Below are 21,194 nucleotides of genomic sequence, written 5' to 3'. Positions count from 1 at the left end.
CTAGGTCAAAGGTCAAGGTCACGATGATCCGAAATAGCAAAATGGTTTCTGGATGATAACTCAAGAACGCTTATGCCTAGGATCATGAAACTTCATAGATACATTGATCATGACTCGCAGATGACCCTTATTGATTTTCAGGTCACTAGGTCAAATGTCAAGGTCATGGTAACCCAAAGCAGTAAAATGGTTTCCGGATGATAACTCAAGAATGCTTATGCCTAGGATCATGAAACTTCATAGATACATTGATCATGACTCGCAGATAACCCCTTTTGATTTTCAGGTCACTAGGTCAAAGGTCAATGTCACGGTGACCTGATATACTAAAATGGTTTCCGGATGATAACTCAAGAACGCTTATGCCTAGGTTCATGAAACTTCATAGGTATATTGATCATGACTAGCAGATGACCCCCAATGATTATCAGGTCACTAGGTCAAAGGTCAAGGTCACAGTGCCAAAAAACGTATTCACACAATGGCTGTCAAGGTCACGGTGACTCAACTTAGAAAAATGGTTTTCTTGATAATAACTCAAGAATGCTTACGCCTAGGATCATGAAACTTCATAGGTACATTGATCATGACTCGCAGATGAAATAATGATCAAACTTGACCAGGATGTTTGTCTGGACAATATCTAGGTCAAGTTTGACATTTGGTAAAGATTAAATGAACCGACTCCTCTCAGTAGAGCAAACTCGGGCCATCTTGGCCCTCTTGTCATTATCGTTTTCTGTATGATTGATTTTTAATTTCAATTTGTTTTCTGTCAAATTCAAATAGTAAAAACGATAAAAAACGAACCTTATCTGTTGCCTTGTTGATTCACAATAAAAGTCCTGTTAATGGATGACATTTAGTGAAATGTAGCCTGTATTGACTGACTAAGTCCTGTAAATGGATGACATTTAGTGTAATGTTGCCTGTTTTTACTGACAAAGTCCTGTAAATGGATGGCATTTAATAAATATTGCCTGTATTTAATTGCAGAGTTACTGTAAAGTCTTTACAGTTACCCTATGATTTGAAGCCCATAAACAGCTAAAAACAGGAGTGTGATTTTTCCTCTTTTCAGCTGATTTCCTCTTTTCAGCTGATTTCCTCTTTTCAGCTGATTTTCTCTGTTATCATTGTCAAACTAGTTTAACCCTTTCCCACTTAATATCTAAGTGAAAATGGCTGTGCAAACAGCATGAAAACAGAACAGCCTGTAAGTATCTCGCAGTCTGTTCAGGTTTTATGCTGTTTGCTGCTCATCAGTATCAAAGGGTTGGAACTGAAACCTTCAAAACTTGCCTCTAGTAAGAAAGGCCTTTAATTGTCCCCTACCGGTTTCACCGGAGGGGACTTATGGTTTGCGCTATGTGTGTTTGTCAGTGAGTCTGTGCGTCTGTCACACTTTTCTTGAACCTGCGATGACCTGAAAAGTTCTTAATATTTTTCATGAAACTTGAAACATGGATAGATGGCAATATGGACATTATGCACGTCATTTTATTTTGTTCCTACGTCAAACATTCTCGTTGCTATGGCAACAAATAGACTAGAAATACTGCTGAAAATGGTGGTTTTCTGGATCCTAAGATTACTTTTAAAGTTTTTAATATTTTTATGCCCCCTTCGAAGAAGAGGGGGTATATTGCTTTGCACATGTCGGTCGGTCCGTCCACCAGGTGGTTGTCATACGATAACTCAAGAATGCTTGGGCCTGGGATCATGAAACTTCATAGGTACATTGATCATGACTCGCAGATGACCCCTATTGATTTTGAGGTCACTAGGTCAAAGGTCAAGGTCACGGTGACCCGAAACAGTAATATGGTTTCCAGATGATAACTCAAGAACGCTTAGGCCTAGGATCATGAGACTTGATAGGTAGATTGATCATGACTCGCAGATGACCCCTATTGACTTTCAGGTCACTAGGTCAAAGGTCAAGGTTACAGTGACCCGAAATAGTAAAATGGTTTCCGGATGATGACTCAAGAATGCTTAGGCCTAGGATCATGAATCTTGATAGGTAGATTGATCATGACTGACAGATGACCCCTATTGATTTTCAGGTCACTAGGTCAAAGGTCAAGGTCACAGTGACCCAAAATAGTAAAATGGTTTCCGGATGATAACGCAAGAACGCTTATGCCTAGGATCATAAAACTTTGTAGGTAGATTGATAATTGCTGACAGATGACCCCTATTGATTTTCAGGTCACTAGGTAAAAGGTCAAGGTCATGGTGACCCGAAATAGTAAAATGGTTTCCGGATGATAACTCAAGAACGCTTATGCCTAGGATCATGAAACATCATAGGTACATTGATCATGACTTGCAGATGACCCCTATTGATTTTCAGGTCACTAGGTCAAAGGTCAAGGTCACAGTGACCCGAAATAGTAAAATGGTATCTGGATGATAACTCAAGAACGCTTAGGCCTAGGATCATGAGACTTGATAGGTAGATTGATCATGACTCGCAGATGACCCCTATTGACTTTCAGGTCACTAGGTCAAAGGTCAAGGTTACAGTGACCCGAAATAGAAAAATGGTTTCCGGATGATGACTCAAGAATGCTTAGGCCTAGGATCATGAATCTTGATAGGTAGATTGATATTGACTGACAGATGACCCCTATTGATTTTCAGGTCAATAGGTCAAAGGTCAAGGTCACAGTGACCCAAAATAGTAAAATGGTTTCCGGATGATAACGCAAGAACGCTTATGCCTAGGATCATAAAACTTTGTAGGTAGATTGATAATTGCTGACTGATGACCCCTATTGATTTTCAGGTCACTAGGTCAAAGGTCAAGGTCATGATGACCCGAAATAGTAAAATGGTTTCCGGATGATAACTCAAGAACGCTTATGCCTAGGATCATGAAACATCATAGGTACATTGATCATGACTTGCAGATGACCTCTATTGATTTTCAGGTCACTAGGTCAAAGGTCAAGGTCACGGTGACCCGAAATAGTAAAATGGTATCTGGATGATAACTCAAGAACGCTTATGCCTAGGATCATGAAACTTGATAGGTAGATTGATCATGACTCGCAGATGAACCCTATTGATTTTCAGCTCACTATATCAAAGGTCAAGGTCACGGTGACCTGAAATAGTAAAATGGTTTCCAGATGATAACTCAAGAACGCTAATGTCTACGATCATGAAACTTCATAGGTACATTGATCATGACTCGCAGATGACCCCTATTGATTTTCAGGTCACTAGGTCAAAGGTCAAGGTCACAGTGACCTGAAATAGTAAAATGGTTTCCGGATGATAACTCAAGAACGCTTATGGCTAGGATCATGAAACTTCATAGGTACATTGATCATGACTGGCAGATGACCCCTATTGATTATCAGGTCACTAGGTCAAAGGTCAAGGTCACAGTGACCTGAAATAGTAAAATGGTTTCCGGATGATAACTCAAGAACGCTTATGGCTAGGATCATGAAACTTCATAGGTACATTGATCATGACTGGCAGATGACCCCTATTGATTATCAGGTCACTAGGTCAAAGGTCAAGGTCACAGTGACAAAAAACATATTCACACAATGGCTGTCACTACAACAGAGAGCCCATATGTGGGGCATGCATGTTTTACAAACATCCCTTGTTTCATAAAACTTGCAACATGGATAGATGGCAATATGGACATTATGCACGTCATTTCATTTTGTTCCTCCGTCAAAAAGTGCGGTTGCTATGGCAACCAAAAAAATAAAATCTGACAATGGTGGAGCCGGTAGGGGACCATATTGCTTGACAATAGCCTTGTTAAATATAACTTTCTATGGGACTACAAACATGTCAAAATACGTATCTAAGTGGTAAAGGGTTAAAAAATAGTTATTAACTTTGCTATTATTACCTTTGGTGGATCTTAATGCAAATGATCAGTTAAGTTTAACCTTGTAAGGGGGGGGGGGTTATGGCATTTTACTCTTTATTGTCACCCCTGTATAAACTTGTGCTCTCATTTATTTAGATTGATGCAGTAGAAAGGACCACCAAGCAGTACGTTGACAAGAAAGCGGCAGAGATGTCTCAAAAGAGACGAGTGTGTGGCTTGGCTACAATTTTTCCAAATGACCCAGAGGTGCTGGGAAAGGTATACAAAACCTGTGAGCCTTGCTTTGTGGAAATTGGGTTTAATGCATGTGCATTAAGTGTTGTCCCAGATTAGCCTGTGCTGTCCGCATAATCAGAGACGACACTTTTCGCTGTTATGGAAATTTTCATTGAAAGGAAGTCCGTTTTAGTCAAATATCTAGTCTAGACGGAAAGTGTTGTAGATGATTAGCCTGTGCAGACTTCACAGGCTAAACTGGCACGACCGACCCTTTACGCACATGCATTAAACCCTGTTTTTCCCAGAGTGAGGCGCATTAAGGTATTTCATAAAAGACTTTAAACTGTTTTCAACCAAAAAGGAAGCATTGTAAGCTGAATGATAAATGGTCGCCTTTACAGTGAGATGCACACACAAATAATAATGTGTTTAGAATAAAAGGCTGCATAATATGAGGATGCAAAGGGTGTTCTAGCACTTCTACCTCCCTGTAATTAACTAGATGCAGTATAGTCCCATTAGTCTGGACATATATTGAATCATAGCTTCAATTTTCAGCGTTTATTTTTTTCTGAAATTTTCAATTTTGTTGCAGTTCTGTGCTGTTGGGGGGTGGGTGGGGGGGGGGGGGGGGCGGGCGGCTGGAGTTTCTGAGGGAAACCCTGCCTGCTCTATCTTGTATAGTGACCACCAACCAAACTTGTGCCAGGAATTGAATCCAGATTGAACTCGTGATGTTATCTTAAATGTTTGTGAGATGTCATGCCTTCTGACTGCTATATTACACTAAAACCTTGCCCGGAAGCTGTGACAATGCCTCTCCTCCATCCCGTATTTTATCTCTCCTTATCCTCTGTCCCTCACATGTCACCAAAATTATCTCCATCTAAGAATGCATAGCCTATGCAAATACTTTGTAATGTTATCCCTGGTCATTTGCTTTCTCCCACAGATTGGTCACCTAGCGCTGATCGGGGACGAGGATGCAGCCCGGGTACTGTCATGGCACATGTCATCTGACATGGACTGTGTGGTCACCATAACTACGAAGAAGGTATGTAGCATGTGGTGCTTTAGGTCGCAGTGATGTTATTGATATGGTGTCCGTCTAGAGACAGGGAGATCATGGGTTAGATCCCCACTGTTGCCGCGTTCTTTAGATCTGACGGCAAAGACACCAAGTACTGGCTCTACAAAGGAAACAGACTTGAGAGCATTTCAATAAGCCTGAGGCTTTGATGCAAACAAGCTGAAATGCATAGGTTTAACCCTTTCCCCCATAAGAAGGAAAGTGAAAATGGCTGAAGCAACCAGCATAAAACCAGAACAGCATGCAAGTAACTGGCAGTCTGTTCGGGTTTTATGCTGTTTGCTGCTTATCAGCATCTTAGGTTTGGAAATGAAGCCTTAAAAACTTAAATCTAGTAAGAAAGGTCTTTCATTAAATATAACTTTGTATGGGCCCACAAATGTGTGAGAATACATATCTAAGTGGTAAATGTTTAAACTTAGCATGTTGTGCTCTTGTGGTGTCACACTATTAGCCGTACATATAATGTATGGTTAAAAAGACTTGTTCACAGATTTTGATATTTTGCCGGAGTGTCATGATATATGTTTACTAACAAATCTTTAATTAACCAGGTTTTCCAAAGGAAAAAAGTGGTTATAAGATTGGTGAATGCGGGCTGGTTGGCGGGCAGGCGTTACAAGCTTGTCCGGGCCATAACTATGTTGTGAATTGTCAGATGTTAAAATCATTTGGCACATTTGTTCACCATCATCGAACAGTGTGTCGGGCAAAAGAATTACGTCAATATTTTCAAGGTCAAGGTTACACTTTGAGTTCAAAGGTAAAAAACGGCCATAAATGAGCTTGTCCGGGCCATAACTATTTCATTCATCGTCAGATTTTAAAATCATGTGGCGCATTTGTTCACCATCATTGAATGGTGTGTCGCTCGAAAGAATTACGTCGATATCTCAAAGGTCAAGGTCACACTTTGAGTTCAAGTCAAAAAATGGCTATAAATGAGCTTGTCCAGGCCATAACTATGTAATTCATTGTGAAATTTTAAAATCATTTGGCACATTTGTTCACCATCATTGGACAGTGTGTCGCGCAAAAGAATTACGTCGATATCTCCAAAGTCAAGGTCACACTTTGAGATCAAAAGTCGAAATTGGCCATAAATTAGCTTGTCCGGGCCATAACTATGTCAGTCATTGTCAGATTTTAAAATCATTTGGCACATTTGTTCACCATCATTGCGAAATAATTACAAAGATATCTCCAAGCTCAAGGTCGCCACGACTAAAAATAGATTGATTTTGAAACAAGGGGGTAACTGTGATGAACAATCAGTAGCAATGCACATTTTCAGTTGTAGTTGTCTCCCTTTATCAGACTTTTTTTTTGAAAACCTGGTTTTGTGACAATTTTGTCCCTTTTTAGCTCATCTATTTTTTGAAAAAAAATTATGAGCTATTGTCATCACCTTGGCGTCGGCGTCGGATTAAGTTTTGCGTTTAGGTCCACTTTTCTCAGAAAGTATCAATCCTATTGCATTCAAACTTGGTACACTTACTTACTATCATGAGGGGACTGGGCAGGCAAAGTTAGATAACTCTGGCATGCATTTTGACAGAATTATGTGCCCTTTTTATACTTATAAAATTGAAAATTTTGGTTAAGTTTTGTGTTTAGGTCCATTTTATTCCTTAAGTATCAAAGCTATTGCTTTCATACTTGCAACACTTACTAACTATCATAAGGGGACTGTGCAGGCAAATTAATGTAGCTCTGACTGGCATTTTGACAGAATTATGTGCCCTTTTTATACTTAGAAAATTGAAAATTTGGTTAAGGTTTGTGTTTAGGTCCACTTTATTCCTACAGTATAAAAGCTATTGCAACACTTATTAACTATCATAAGGGGACTGTGCAGGCAAAGTTATGTAACTCTGACTGGCATTTGGACGGAATTATGGGCCCTTTATACTTAGAAAATCGAAAATTTTGTTAAGTTTTGTGTTTTGGTCCACTTTACCCCTAAACTATCATAGATATTGCTTTCATACTTGGAACACTCGCAAACTATCATAAGGGTACAGTAAAAGGACAAGTTGCATAACTCTGGTTGTCATTTTTACGGAATTATGGCCCTTTTATGACTTAGTAACTTTGAATATATGGTTAAATTTTGTGTTTCGATCCACTTTACTTCTAAAGTATCAAGGCTATTGCTTTCAAACTTCAAATACTTTATGCTATCATGCTATCATGAGGTTACTGTACCTGGCAAGTTTAATTTTACCTTGACCTTTGAATGACCTTGACTCTCAAGGTCAAATTATTAAATCTTTATTTATGATTAGATTTGATTGAAACTTTGACAAAACTACTCTTACCTGACATACCACAATAGACTCCACCCAAACCATCCCCCGTGCCCTCCACTCCTGAATCCCCCCCCTTATTATTATTTTTTTTAAACGGTTAAAAAACACAAATATTTATTTTTATTATTTTACTAAAATAATTCCTCCGCCTAATTATTATTATTAACCAGGTTTTCCGATGGAAAAAACTGGTTATTAGATTGGGGAATGCGGGCGGGCTGGCTGGTGGGCTGGCTGGCGGGCTGGCGTAACAAGCTTGTCCGGGCCATAACTATGTCGTTCATTGTCAGATTTTAAAATCATTTGGCACATTTGTTCACCATCATTGGACGGTGTGTCGCGCAAAATAATTACGTCGATATCTCCAAGGTCAAGGTCACACTTTGAGTTCAAAGGTCAAAAATGGCCATAAATGAGCTTGTCCTGGCCATAACTATGTCATTCATTGTGAGATTTTAAAATCATTTGGCACATTTGTTCACCATCATGGGACGGTGTGTCGCACGAAAGAATTACGTCAATATCTCCAATGTCAAGGTCGCCACGACTAAAATAGATTTTTTTTAAAAACAAACTTACAAAGGGGGTTAATTTTGTTTGTTCATTTCAAAAGTTCAGTTTGAGTTTTCTCCCTTTATCAGATTTTTTTTTCACAATGAAAACCTGGTTTTGTGACAATTTTGTCCCTTGTTTTTTTTTTTTTAAGATCATCTCACAAATAACCACAACACCCTCACACTATACTATACCCCCCCCCCACCCCACCCCCCAATTTTTTTTTTTTTTTTTTTTTTAAGATCATCTCACAAATAACCACCACACCCTCACACTATACTATACCCACCCCACCCCACCCATTTTTTTTTTTAAACGGTTAAAAAACACAAATATTTACTTTTAAAATTTTATGTTTGAAATACCATCCAACCATCGCACCCAAGAATTCCCCCCCCAAACCCCCCCCTCCCCCCCCCCCCCCTCCCCCCCCGATTCCTTTGTGATTGAAAATGAGAGTCCCTTCACCTTTTACAAGAAAATAGATGAGCTGTCTGCACCCGCAAGGCGGTGCTCTTGTTTTTTAATAGTGTTAACTAGTTATAATAGCTAAAAACAATGTTAAATTGAAAAATATTTCCTACTCCAGGATTCCAACCTGGGACATCTGAAAGCAAAAGCTTATGTGCTACCAATGTGCAAGATCATATGTTAACCAACTCATCAAATAAACACAAATGTATGGTATTCCAGAACATACTTGTATCCCATGGTGTATGAGTTATTGCAGCATGGTTCATTAACCAAAGGACATTACAGGATTTGACAGTGTTTGTGCAACCCAGCTCGTATACATGTATCTATAACTTTAACGTTGCATTCCAATAAAAAGATGCATAGAGCAAAGGGGTGAGAATGTTTAAGGTTAGTATCAAACAATGAACATTTCTAATTTCACAGCACAGCAAAGTGATGGAAATATGGAAATCTCATTTAAAGGGTGAACATGTGTAAATGATATATCACTTTGATTCACAGTTGTGTTGTCCCTTTACTGTATACTTCATATGTGCACACTAATATCCACTCTGTATTTCAGGCCAAAGAGATCTATTCACAGACTGGGGGCAAACAACAGGTTCTTCCTCTTGACTCCATCTTCAAGAAGAGTCTGACAGAGTGGAACAAGTAAGTGTAGCCCTTTGACTGTTTGGTACCCCCTGTGACTGTTTTATCTCTCAACTCTAAGTACAGCTTTAAAGTGTATAGCTCCAGTGAAAGTTTCAATATGGGATATCAGTTTACCACAGGTCTGTAAGATGAAATTCTGATTTAGGTTAAGCTCTCAACTGTTTAGTATACTTCTTGATTTTAAGTTTAGCTCTCAACTGTAAAATTTACGTTTTGACTTTCTGTTTAGCTGTCAACTGTAAGTTTATCTAAATTTAGCTGTTATTTAAGTTAAGCTTGCACATATAAGTTCATCCCTTGACTAGAGCATCTCAAACACTGTATCTGGATTGAACAGGTATCAGTGATGTGAAAATACAAGGATTGTTGTCTGTTTTATGGACAAGAACATGGCTTGAATTCACTTGTCACCACTCCATATTGTATCAATCTCTGACAGTCCTAATACCTGTTTTGGCTTTACGATAAATAGCATGCCAGCCCAAGTAACCGTGACAACATGTGCTTTTCAACTTTATTTAAGTACCTGTATCAGGCATGGTGTTTGAACATCCCTATATTTAATATAGAGGATATGCGCCACTCTTGAAAATATTCCACCGAAAATATTCCACAGAATCCAACCTCTTTTTGCTTTTTATTTTATTCTTTTTATTTACCGTTTATTTACATTGAAAATGAGTTGAAGTGGAGAATGTCACAGAAATAATGATGTCATATCATAAAAAAACGACGTCATTTTACAGTTGCCCAGTGAAAAATATCAATAATATCTACAGTTAATTTTCACTCTTTGAAACAGTGAATTATCAGTTTTAGGTCACTATTTCTCTATAAAGCACCGGAAAGCATAAAATAAATACAAGCATTTGTGACACAGTCTTTTAAGCACTTATAATTGTCCCCTACTGGTTTCACCGGAGGGGAATTATGGTTTGCGCTCTGTGTGTCCGTGAGTCTGTCACACTTTTCTGGCTTCTGCGGTAACTGTAAAAGTTCTTCATATTTTTTCATGAAACTTGAAACATGAATAGATGGCAATATAGACATTATGCATGTCATTTCATTTCGTTCCTACGTCAAAAATTCTGGTTGCTTCTGCAGCAATTTTTTTTTTTTTTTATCTGACAGTGGTGGAGCCAGTAGGGGACATATATTGCTCGGCAAGAGTCTTGTTATTGTTGCTTGCATTTACTGCTTGATGCTCCTCAGGCCTCTTCCCCATATCAAGTACAAGCCGAGCTGGAAACCGGCAGGGAACCCAATGTTTGCCAGAAATCTCATATCCTTTCACAAGCATGAGGACATGTGCAGAACAGGTACCGGTACTCTCTTCTCATGACATTTAGGATAAGGTTTTCTGACAACATGTACTGTAGCTCTGTAAGTACTATAGTTATTACCCCTTTGCATGCTGGAAAATTTGTTGTCTGCTAAATTGTCGTCTGCTGAATTTCTTAAATTAGCATTTTCTTGGATCTTTTTCAAAGAATACTATCAGAATAGCAAACAGTTTGGATCCTGATGAGAGGCCACGCCTTCAAAATTCGGTTCCAGCACTGAAAGAGTTAACCCTTTCCCACTCAGAGGCAAAGTGAAAATGACTATGTGAAAACAGCATAAAACCAGAACAGCCTGTGAGTTACTCGCAGTCTGTTCAGGTTCTATGCTGTTTGCTGCTCATCAGTATCTAAGGGTTGGAAATTTCACCTTTAAAACTTAAACCTAGTAAGAAAGGTTTTTAATAACATTAAACGTTCTAAGGGACTACAAACATGTCAAAATAGTATCTAAGTGGTAAAGGGTTAAATTGAATCAGGCAAAGTCAATAACCAAGGTCCATAATTTTGACCTGTAATTACGCAGGATTATGCCTCTTTTTATACTTAAAAATTTAGGTTCTATTGCATTAAATTATTTGGTAAATTGATTGAAAATCCATTTTGTGGCATGGCTGTGTTTCTTTTTTTAATATTAATTTATAGGTTAAATTTTGCATACATCTGTGTAAGGATTATATATATTCATTATAAAATATGTCTTCCCAGTAAACATATTTTTTGACTGACCACAAATTTAATTTATTTTAACATCAAACTTTCCAAAACAAATCAATCCATTTTTATCTTTTAGTATTTTCCATGTTACTTGGTGACACTCTCTGGATTGACAGCTTGGATGAAGCTAATGCTTACCGTTTTGAGGTAAGGGAGGCTACTTATGTATTTCTCTATTGCGCTTCTTTTTGAATTTGCTTCCCTGAAAAAAATTGCGCCAAACAAAGTGGGACAACTTATATGTAAGTATTATCCTATTAACCCATTTATGCCTAGCATCTAGAAAACATTCCTTGGCAAACAGCGTAGATGCGGCGTCTCATCAGGGTCTGCGCTGTTCGCTTAAAGGAACTTCTGTAAGAAAAATTCTAAATATAGAAAAAAATATGCTAGACATCCCTAATTTTGGAAATAAATTGATCCAATTTAGAAGGATGGGAGAGTCCACTAGGCATAAATGGGTTAATTTTTGCTGCTTATTCCTCCTATCTTTATTAAGTTGTGTTGCTGTTTGATAGTCTTCACATCATACATCATACAGTCTGTAAATGTATGAGCTGGTTGATAGATCACAACCATCATTAAACCTTTGTACCATCGCTTTGCTTTTCTGCTGACTGTTTACTCTATGATTTATAAGGACATTTATTGAAGTAAAGCTACATGAAACTTGGTAGGAACATTGTTTGGAATGATATCTGGGCCGAGTTTAATAAAAACGGTTCCGGTCTGTTGAAAAGCACTTCCATGAGGGGGCAGGGCAGTTTTCCTTATATGGCAATAGTGAGCCTTTTTATTTATATAGAAGTCAAAATTATAGTCTAATCTTAATGAAACTTGGTATGAACATTTGTTCTAATGATTTCTGGGCCAAGTTCGAAAAATGGTTCTGGTCAATTGAAAGACATGGCTGCTAGGGGGTGGGGCAGTTTTCCTTATATAGCTATAGGGAAAACTTGTGTACACTCAATAAGTCACAATTACGGTCTAATCTATAAGAAACACTTTTCAGATCATTTTCTCAAATGATATCTTTGAATTTTGGGTGTTGGTCCCTTGAAAAACATGGCTCTATGGGGCCAGGCAGTTTCCCTTGTATAGGTTTATTTAAATCTTGTTAATGGCAGAAGGGCCACTGTTATTGGCAAATCTTCATTTAACTTGATCCAGTGTTCTCCAGAAGCACCAGCAGCTGGCATGTTCACCGGTTACATTCTATCTAGATGCAGGCTACTTTCCCCAAAATATCAAGTGAAATGGTGCAAATACACCAGTTTTATTGCTTAGTCGCCGGCTACTTTGAAAATATAAATGACTTCTAAAAAAAATTTGGAGAACACTGCTTAATCAGAATATTTGTCTCAATGAAATTTCTGCTTAAGTTGAAACTGAGTTTTGGGAGCTCAAAAAATAAGTCACTGGGTCTAATTTATAAAAGGCATCTTTATACTCTAAAATACACTTTTTTCTAAAATCTTCATGAACTTTGTCAGGTCAAGTTTACCAAGTAAATGAACTTGGTTTGTTCTTATTGTATCACAATCAAGTTAAAAATATAAAATATACAGAAAATGAACAAATATTTACGTTTCACAAAGTACTTTAATTATTTTGAACTCCACCTTGTCAGTATAAGTTATTTTTTAGGGTCTCAGGTGAGCGCATTTAGGGCCTAATGGCCTTCTTGTTTATTTGTAGTTTATTTGTATATAAATATACTAACCGTATGTTTGGTGACACCTCCCACTCGCTAATAATTAATTTAAAATCGTCTTGTTTCAGCTGGTCAAGTACACCAACTGCCCAACAATTTTGACCAGAGACGGTGACCGTATCCGTAGCAACGGCAAGTTTGGCGGTCTCATGAACAAAGCACCGTCCATTGAGAAGTTAAGGGGGGTAGTATTTGGAGCCCCTGTCTCAGAAAAATACCACCAGATCTGTTCAGTGATAGGTTGGTAGAGTGTTATAATTGTGTAAAATGCAAGAATGATTTACTCTTAAGCAGGGATCATATTTTCCCGCAACATCAATCGGTCCGGACCGGATATAAATGGGGAAAAATATCCGAAAATGTGTATCCGAAATCATGACAAATTACGTTAAAATATATACCATTGATTTTGCCATTCATGAAAGTGGTATAATACATGTACAAGTAAAATTCCCTTAGGCATTTTTTTAAACGGAACGAGTTTTCTCAACTGGTTTTATCATATGGTATTTCATTGTTGTTTCGTGTGCTGTTTTATCAGACTTTTTTCATCGATGTCAATATTATTAATCTGTGTAAGTCTATACCGATGTTTTAAATTGTTGTCGACTCGATAATATCTTACAAACATGCACTGAACCAAACAAATGCCTGTGCGTAGGTTGGCTACTGACAACAACAAACCAAATAATTAAGAAATAATTTGTTGTCAAATAACCCACGGCCGATAGTTTAGATGCGTAGGGATTTAAACACGAGAGCGAAGCAGTTGAAACAACGCATCTAATTTTCCGGTCGTGAGTTATTCAACAACAAAGTATAAAGTACACGAATTATTTCGATTCTTACACGGTTTTACTAAAGATTTATACAATGAATATTATTTTTCTTGTGTACTATTTTCTGTGAAGTTCTGTCCATAAAAATAACTTTCGGCTGTTCTGTCGATCAGATCCGCGACTTCCATTCATAATTATATTACCGGATTAAAAATACGCTGGTGGAAAATGTATCGACATGTTTTGTTTAGTTACAGCGCGTGCATTCAGACGCGTCTTTTCGGATGCGTCTTTAATCCGCTGTTCACAAGTTTTTTATTCTTGGTCTGACGTGCAATAAACCGGTCCTGACCGGATTAGAGACTCTAGCGAATGGTTTATCACACCTAATCGAGATAAGAATGTCATTAGGGTGTGTTAGCATGCACACTGTGTAATCGATTTCATGACATGGGAATTTTAAAAACAGAATCGGACCGACTGTTTGGGATTTTCAATCGGTCTTTCGTGACCCCAATCGGTCAAGGACCGACAAAACCGAAAAAAATATGATCCCTGCTCTTAAGACAGATAGTTATACCCCCACATACGAAGTTTAGGGGAGTATATAGGAGTGAACTTGTCTGTAGGTCGGTCTGTCTGTCTGTCTGTCGGTCTGTATTAAGTGTCCGCTCTCTATTTCAAGTTGTTTTCATCCGATCTTCACCAAACTTGGTCAGAAGTTGTATCTAGATGATGTCTAGGTCAAGTTTGAGTATGGGTCAAAAACTAGGTCACGGGGTCACTTAGTGCGTTTTTTAACATCAGCATGGTGTCCGCTCTCTATTCAAGTAGTTTTCATCCGTTCTTCATCAAACTTGGTCAAAAGTTTTATCTAGTTTTATCTAAACCTAATAATTTTATCACTTTTAAAATGAAAGCATGGGCTTTTGTGTGACAATATATTGAGTGTGATTTGGTTGAAAACTTTGAATTCTACACAATATTTGTTGATTTAGTGGGTTTACCAATCCATTCCTATCTGATGAGCCTGCAGTAGTCTGCTGCATGTGCATAATGTGGCATCCCAAGATAGCTGGCGCAGTCTGCACAGGCTAGTCATGGGTGACACTTTCTGTCTTAACTGGATTTTTGAAAAGAAGAGACCTTTTTTAAAACAAAAATCCAATAAAAGTGGAAAGTGTCTTCCCTGATAAGCCTGTGTTGATTGCACAAATCCTGTTTGGGCCAGCAATAAAAGTGGAAAGTGTCTTCCCTAAGGGCAAGCAATAAAAGTGGAAAGTGTCTTTCCTAAGGGCAAGCAATAAAAGTGGAAAGTGTCTTTCCTAAGGGCAAGCAATAAAAGTGGAAAGTGTCTTCCCTAAGGGCAAGCAATAAAAAAGGAAAGTGTCTTCCCTAAGGGCAAGCAATAAAAGTGGAAAGTGTCTTCCCTAAGGGCAAGCAATAAAAGTGGAAAGTGTCTTCCCTGATAAGCCTGTGCAGACTGCACAAATCCAGTTACATCCAACCTTTGTGTGAACATTTCAGACTCGCTGACAAGCCTGAAGTCGTCACTGCTGTCCCACCAAACTGCGGCCGAGGAATTGTCCGACCAGCTGGCCGTGCTAGAGACCCCAGAGATGAAGACAAAGTACGAGGAATGTAAAGAGGCAGAGAAACAGCTGATTGCCCTAGAGAGAAGGATTGGTGTGAAAGGTTGGATAGAACAGTTTATTTCGAAGCATATAAAGCTCAGTGTCATTAGCTTAGTTTAAACCTATTTATTGTAGCTCGATTGCATTGAAAGCCTCAGGTTTATAGAAACTCTCGAGTCTGTTTCCAGGGTTTGTAACCACTACTTGGTGTCTTTCGGGAAGATCGAGAGAACGCTCCCCGAGTGTGGATAGAACCCATGACCTCTCGCTGGCTAGGCAGACGACATATCCATTACACTACATCAGACTCATTTTCATTAACATATACTTGTACAAAAACTGAATGTGTTCGAATTGAGTATAAAACATGCATCATTTCAAAGGAAGATCAATGTTTATAAGTAAGAAATCATTAAGGTTTCTTGAGAATGTCACTTGGCTGAGATAAACACATAGTTACCGCATAATGTCAAACATACATTTTATATAGTCACCTGTGACACGAACTGCTATTAGATTTAGTTACATACGCCTTTTGACATGCCTGACAAATCGGTGTTGGGAGTATTTGTCACGTTTTTTTTACAAATCTCTTTATTTGAACAACATTAGCCTGTGACTCCCCTTGTGCTATGAATGTTAACCGTTTCCCACTCAGAAGCAAAGTGGAAATGGCTATGTGCAAACAGCATAAAACCAGAACAGCCTGCGAGTAACTCGCAGTCTGTTCAGGTTTTATGCTGTTTGCTGCTCATCAGTATCTAATGTTTGGAAATAAAGCCTTAAAAACTTAAACTAGTTGGAAAGGTCTTTAATTAAATATATTTTTCTGAGGGACTACAAATGCATGAAAATACATATCTAAGTGGTAAAGGGTTAATTGAACATCATGGGCTTGTAACTTACCTTGTGTCATGAATGTTTAGACTACTGACTATGCATCATGCATAAGAGGTTTATGGGGTACATGGGGGTCACTTTATCACTTGGTTTGTCAACTGGTATGCTTGAAGTGTTGTTCATTAGTACAGAAACTTCGGTGTCATATCTCAAGCAAGACATGTCCTACAGCAGGAACAAAGATTGGCAGACGCCCAAAAGCCAATGTCCCCTTTAATTTGTACTGGGTAGAGGTTTTTCACCTTATATAGTAGCGGCTAATTAAAGGTGTCTTCCCAATAAAAAAATTCTTTACAACCACCCAATTTTTCCCTTAATACAAACTTTCATCACTTTTCATTACTCAAATCAATATTTTGACCATATTTCTTCCCAATATCAATAGGCTAGGGTCTGTTGCAGATGAGTAGAGAAAACCTCTGCTGGACATTCAACATTTCTGAGGAAACTTCTCCTATGTCCTCCTATGTTCAAAAAGTGATACAAGTACAATTGTGTGTTATCATGGTTAAACTGTTACACAATATTTCTGCAACTTACAGGTACATTTAACTTGATTGATCCTGCAGCAATGCTAAAGGTGAAAACAAACCGCCATTTGAAGCAAATGGAGATTTAACTTTCCTAATTATGATGCTTTAATATGTTCTTATGTGGCCCAGGGTCAATTAACTCATGTTCTTGTATTGGCTAGGTATGAGCTCACCCCAGCAATCTGTGACTACCCTCACACCAAAGATCACCAAGCGAACCCCAGATGTGGAAGAAAATCAGCAGTTCGTGAAGCGGTCACGAACCTCGTCTGGTCATTCTGAGGTCAATGGGTCATCTTCTCCGGCAACCCCAGCCAGTTTTCCAATCACTCCAACAAGACAAAGTCGCCGACTGGCTTCTCAAAGCCCGGCATCTGCAGAGGGAAGGAAGAAATTCAAAAGTTCCTGATAGCTGATGTACACACATTTTAAACAGATTATTAGCAATACATTGTGCAGTCTTTGGAATGAAAGGACCTATCTTAAAAGTTAACAAGAATGAGATAGGCTGGTGTTGTATTAAGGTTGCTGTACATTTGCCTTTAATGATGTTGCAAGGTTACTTTTAATACTAGATTTATAATCAACTAAATTGCATGAACTAGAAAAGTGGACACTGATTTTATTATTTGATTGCATATTGTATGTTTTTACTGCATTAATTGGTTAGTAGTTGTTTGCGTGCCATGACTTGTTATATGAAAATTCATACACCATCACTCTATCCTACTGAGCTGGTTAACAAATGAAATAGCTACTATTTTAATGTTGTACGTTGCTCATGTCAGAACTATTGAGTTCAAGTTTAGAACGCATGTCTTCATCTGCAACATCTCCATACAAATTATGTGTAGTCATGCATCTTCAAAGCTCAGTTTTATGCGTTTAAAAAATCTGTTCCCTGCAAAAATCCTGTTTGAGCGGAAAGTTTTCACGGCCCATATTGTTCTGTACATTCATTGTGATTACACATGATCATAGATGTGTACACTAACTGATACTCACATAAACATTTTTTGAAGTCACTCATTTAACATGTTTCAAAGTATTATTTTCTCATGTTTACCTGTCAAAATTGTTCTGGGTCTATTCAGTGCATTTAAAATAGATGCAAGTTACAAATATGGTTTCTGATGGACACTTTTAACCTTGCAATCAGAGTTGAGAGTGTAGAAGAGTATCCGCTCAATATACACATTTATTAGATAAAGTAATTGATGTTCATCTGCATTTTTTCTCACCAATAACTACATTGTTTGTAGTTCTGTTGTGAAATAAATGTTTCCCTTTATCATTTGTTGAAACATTCATAATTTTATTTGATAAACCCGTTCAATTGTTTCACTTTGTTAACTTTCTCATTTTATATTTGACATATGTTATTGTTGTTGTGACGTTAATAGCATTGTACATTTTGCATTTGTATTTCATCAAAGATTCTGCCCAAAATTGTTCTTTCTGCTGAATATGTCTGTGTTAAAAACAACAGTTTTGCTACCACCACATGTTGTTTACATGGAACCAATAGAAAGTGTACATTTGACCTGTGTTGTGCGAAAATGGGTCTAATACCATGCACGGCCAGCCTAGCTCCAGACCAGCCTGCTGTTTGATGCAGTCTGTCTCATTAGTGGACAAAATGTCTCCTCATCAGAGTATACAGCTACAGAGGCACATCTCGAGCAATACTGATTTAATATGTTTTAAGGCCCATTTTCACATACTGATTTAATATGTTTTAAGGCCCATTTTCACATACTGATTTAATATGTTTTAAGGCCCATTTTCACATACTGATTTGATATGTTTTAAGGCCCATTTTCACATACTTATTTAATATGTTTTAAGGCCCATTTTCACATACTGATTTGATATGTTTTAAGGCCCTTTTTCACATACTGATTTGATATGTTTTAAGGCCCATTTTCACATAACAAAGCTGATGTATCATAAGCAAGAATGGCACTTTACATACACACGTTGAAAGCAACAAGGGCTTATCAGATTTCTTTGAACACCTGTCATATAATTTTTCTGTTATATTTAATAATATTTAGACTTTGTATCTGGCTATCCGATTTGTGAATGAATTTCATGTGTTTAACTTGTATTGTTCTTTGCGTACCAATACATGCTACATTTAGTATTTTACAGTTGATCTCAGGGTTGGACTAGAATTTTCACAATCATCATTTTGTGTAATGCTTAAATGTTTCAATTATATTAGGAGGTACATCAGACACTTCATGTAGCGTTTTATGTGCTTAACTTAAATTAATCATTAATAGGCTGGTGTCTAGAAAAACTGGTATTTATGGATGTGCTTAAAGTATTGCCCAAGATTAGGCTGTGATGACCACACATTCTTTGAAGGCAGTCTCTTCTTAACATAATTTAGTCTTGGTGGAAAGTGTTATCCCCGAGTATCCTGTTTGGACTGCGCAGGCTAATCTGGGATGATACTTTGTGCACATACATTAAGCCTTTTATTCCCTGAGACGGGCTTTGTTTATTGCATTAAGAGTAGTGATTTTCTTTAGTTTTAACTATGTTGATAACCATTTTGCTTGTTGTTTTAAAATTGTTTTACCATTCAGAATTCATTTGAAAAAATATATTTGTATAAAAACACACACTTAAATCAGTTATGCAGTTAAATCAGAGCTAGCCTGTTACTATTTTAAAACTGGTCTTAATGGATGTGCTTAAACTTTGCCCAAGATTAGGCTGTGCAGACCACACAGGCTTATCAGGAATGGCACTTTCCCCTTTTATATAAGTGTTTGTATGAAGGAAGTCTGTTCTTAACTAAATCCAGTCTAGGTGGAAAGTGTTATCTCCGAGTAATCTGTTTGGAATACATCCAGTCTAGGTGGAAAGTGTTATCTCCGAGTAATCTGTTTGGAATACATCCAGTCTAGGTGGAAAGTGTTATCTCCGAGTAATCTGTTTGGAATACATCCAGTCTAGATGGAAAGTGTTATCTCCGAGTTATCTGTTTGGAATACAGTCTAGGTGGAAAGTGTTATCTCCGAGTAATCTGTTTGGAATACAGTCTAGGTGGAAAGTGTTATCTCCGAGTAATCTGTTTGGAATACAGTCTAGGTGGAAAGTGTTATCTCCGAGTAATCTGTTTGGAATACAGTCTAGGTGGAAAGTGTTATCTCCGAGTAATCTGTTTGGAATACAGTCTAGGTGGAAAGTGTTATCTCCGAGTAATCTGTTTGGAATACAGTCTAGGTGGAAAGTGTTATCTCCGAGTAATCTGTTTGGAATACAGTCTAGGTGGAAAGTGTTATCTCCGAGTAATCTGTTTGGAATACAGTCTAGGTGGAAAGTGTTATCTCCAAGTAATCTGTTTGGAATACAGTCTAGGTGGAAAGTGTTATCTCCGAGTAATCTGTTTGGAATACAGTCTAGGTGGAAAGTGTTATCTCCTAGTAATCTGTTTGGAATACAGTCTAGGTGGAAAGTGTTATCTCCGAGTAATCTGTTTGGAATACAGTCTCTAGGTGGAAAGTGTTATCTCCGAGTAATCTGTTTGGAATACAATCTCTAGGTGGAAAGTGTTATCTCCGAGTAATCTGTTTGGAATACACAGGCTAATCTGGGATGATACTTTTAGTGCATGCATTAAGCCATTTTTCCTTGAGACGGGCTAAAATGTTTCCTTTATACATTAAGAGTAGTGATTTTTTTTATGTTGATAACCATTATGCTTGTTGTTTTTCAATTGGTATGAAATTCTGTATTCATTTAAATTGTTGACATTTGAAAAAAAAATACAACAACACTTAAATCAGTTATGCATGTGATGTATATAGCTAGCCTATGACTATTTTAAATCAATAAAAATATAGCATTTGATATTTACTTCAGCTCTTGGTTGTAAAAAAGAGTAATCTAAATAAATATCCTATCTTATCACACAATAAAATAAAAATTAATAGCAGGAGTTTAATTTTATGATTTTACAAAGTTTACTTTGTATTGCCTTTAGAGCTATGTTGCAATTAATTCTGGACATAAGGGAAGTGTATATATGTGTGCATGCCTAAATTCATTGGTGAGATAGAGCTTTCAGTCATAGCATAAGTTACATGTTTTCTTAATTCTTAAAGTGATTCAAATTACAGGATTGCCAGTTAGTTTGTTTTAAACACCATCGAAAGTGAGGTTTCATCATTATATGCTGCTATTTCTTATAAAGTGTCTAAAATGGTGTACAGTAAGAATTTCAGACCTATAGTAGTTGGCTCAGAGATCATTATGCAATAATGGGTCTTATGCCATACGCCGCCAGAGTAACTCCAGACCAGCCTGTGCAACTGCAGTGATTGTGTGCATAGTCAGGTTAGGAGCTACCAATTCCACTATAGTCATGCAAGGTTCTCATTAGTGG

The 21,194-nt window shown here is 37.6% G+C and overlaps 1 protein-coding gene across 50 annotated transcripts in view; it reads left to right on the top strand.

The window, feature by feature from the left end:
- The window catches only part of LOC127857616 (structural maintenance of chromosomes flexible hinge domain-containing protein 1-like), a 157,546-nt gene that overhangs the window by 135,409 nt on the left and 943 nt on the right, over positions 1-21,194 (top strand). For 2 of the 50 annotated variants that reach the window (XM_052394104.1, XM_052394098.1), the window contains exons 43-53: positions 4,004-4,126; positions 5,040-5,141; positions 9,084-9,172; positions 10,388-10,494; positions 11,309-11,379; positions 13,015-13,186; positions 15,253-15,420; positions 16,954-19,713; positions 19,763-20,122; positions 20,168-20,212; positions 20,352-21,180. In XM_052394104.1, the coding sequence (XP_052250064.1) occupies positions 4,004-4,126; positions 5,040-5,141; positions 9,084-9,172; positions 10,388-10,494; positions 11,309-11,379; positions 13,015-13,186; positions 15,253-15,420; positions 16,954-17,201 (1,080 nt within the window). In that variant the 3' untranslated portion in view covers positions 17,202-19,713; positions 19,763-20,122; positions 20,168-20,212; positions 20,352-21,180. The other 48 variants (XM_052394147.1, XM_052394127.1, XM_052394123.1 and 45 more) reach the window with 48 other exon arrangements.

Source organism: Dreissena polymorpha, chromosome 14 (assembly GCF_020536995.1).
Source record: "Dreissena polymorpha isolate Duluth1 chromosome 14, UMN_Dpol_1.0, whole genome shotgun sequence".
NCBI lineage: Eukaryota > Metazoa > Mollusca > Bivalvia > Myida > Dreissenidae > Dreissena > Dreissena polymorpha.
This window is presented reverse-complemented; position numbering and strand designations above follow the sequence as displayed.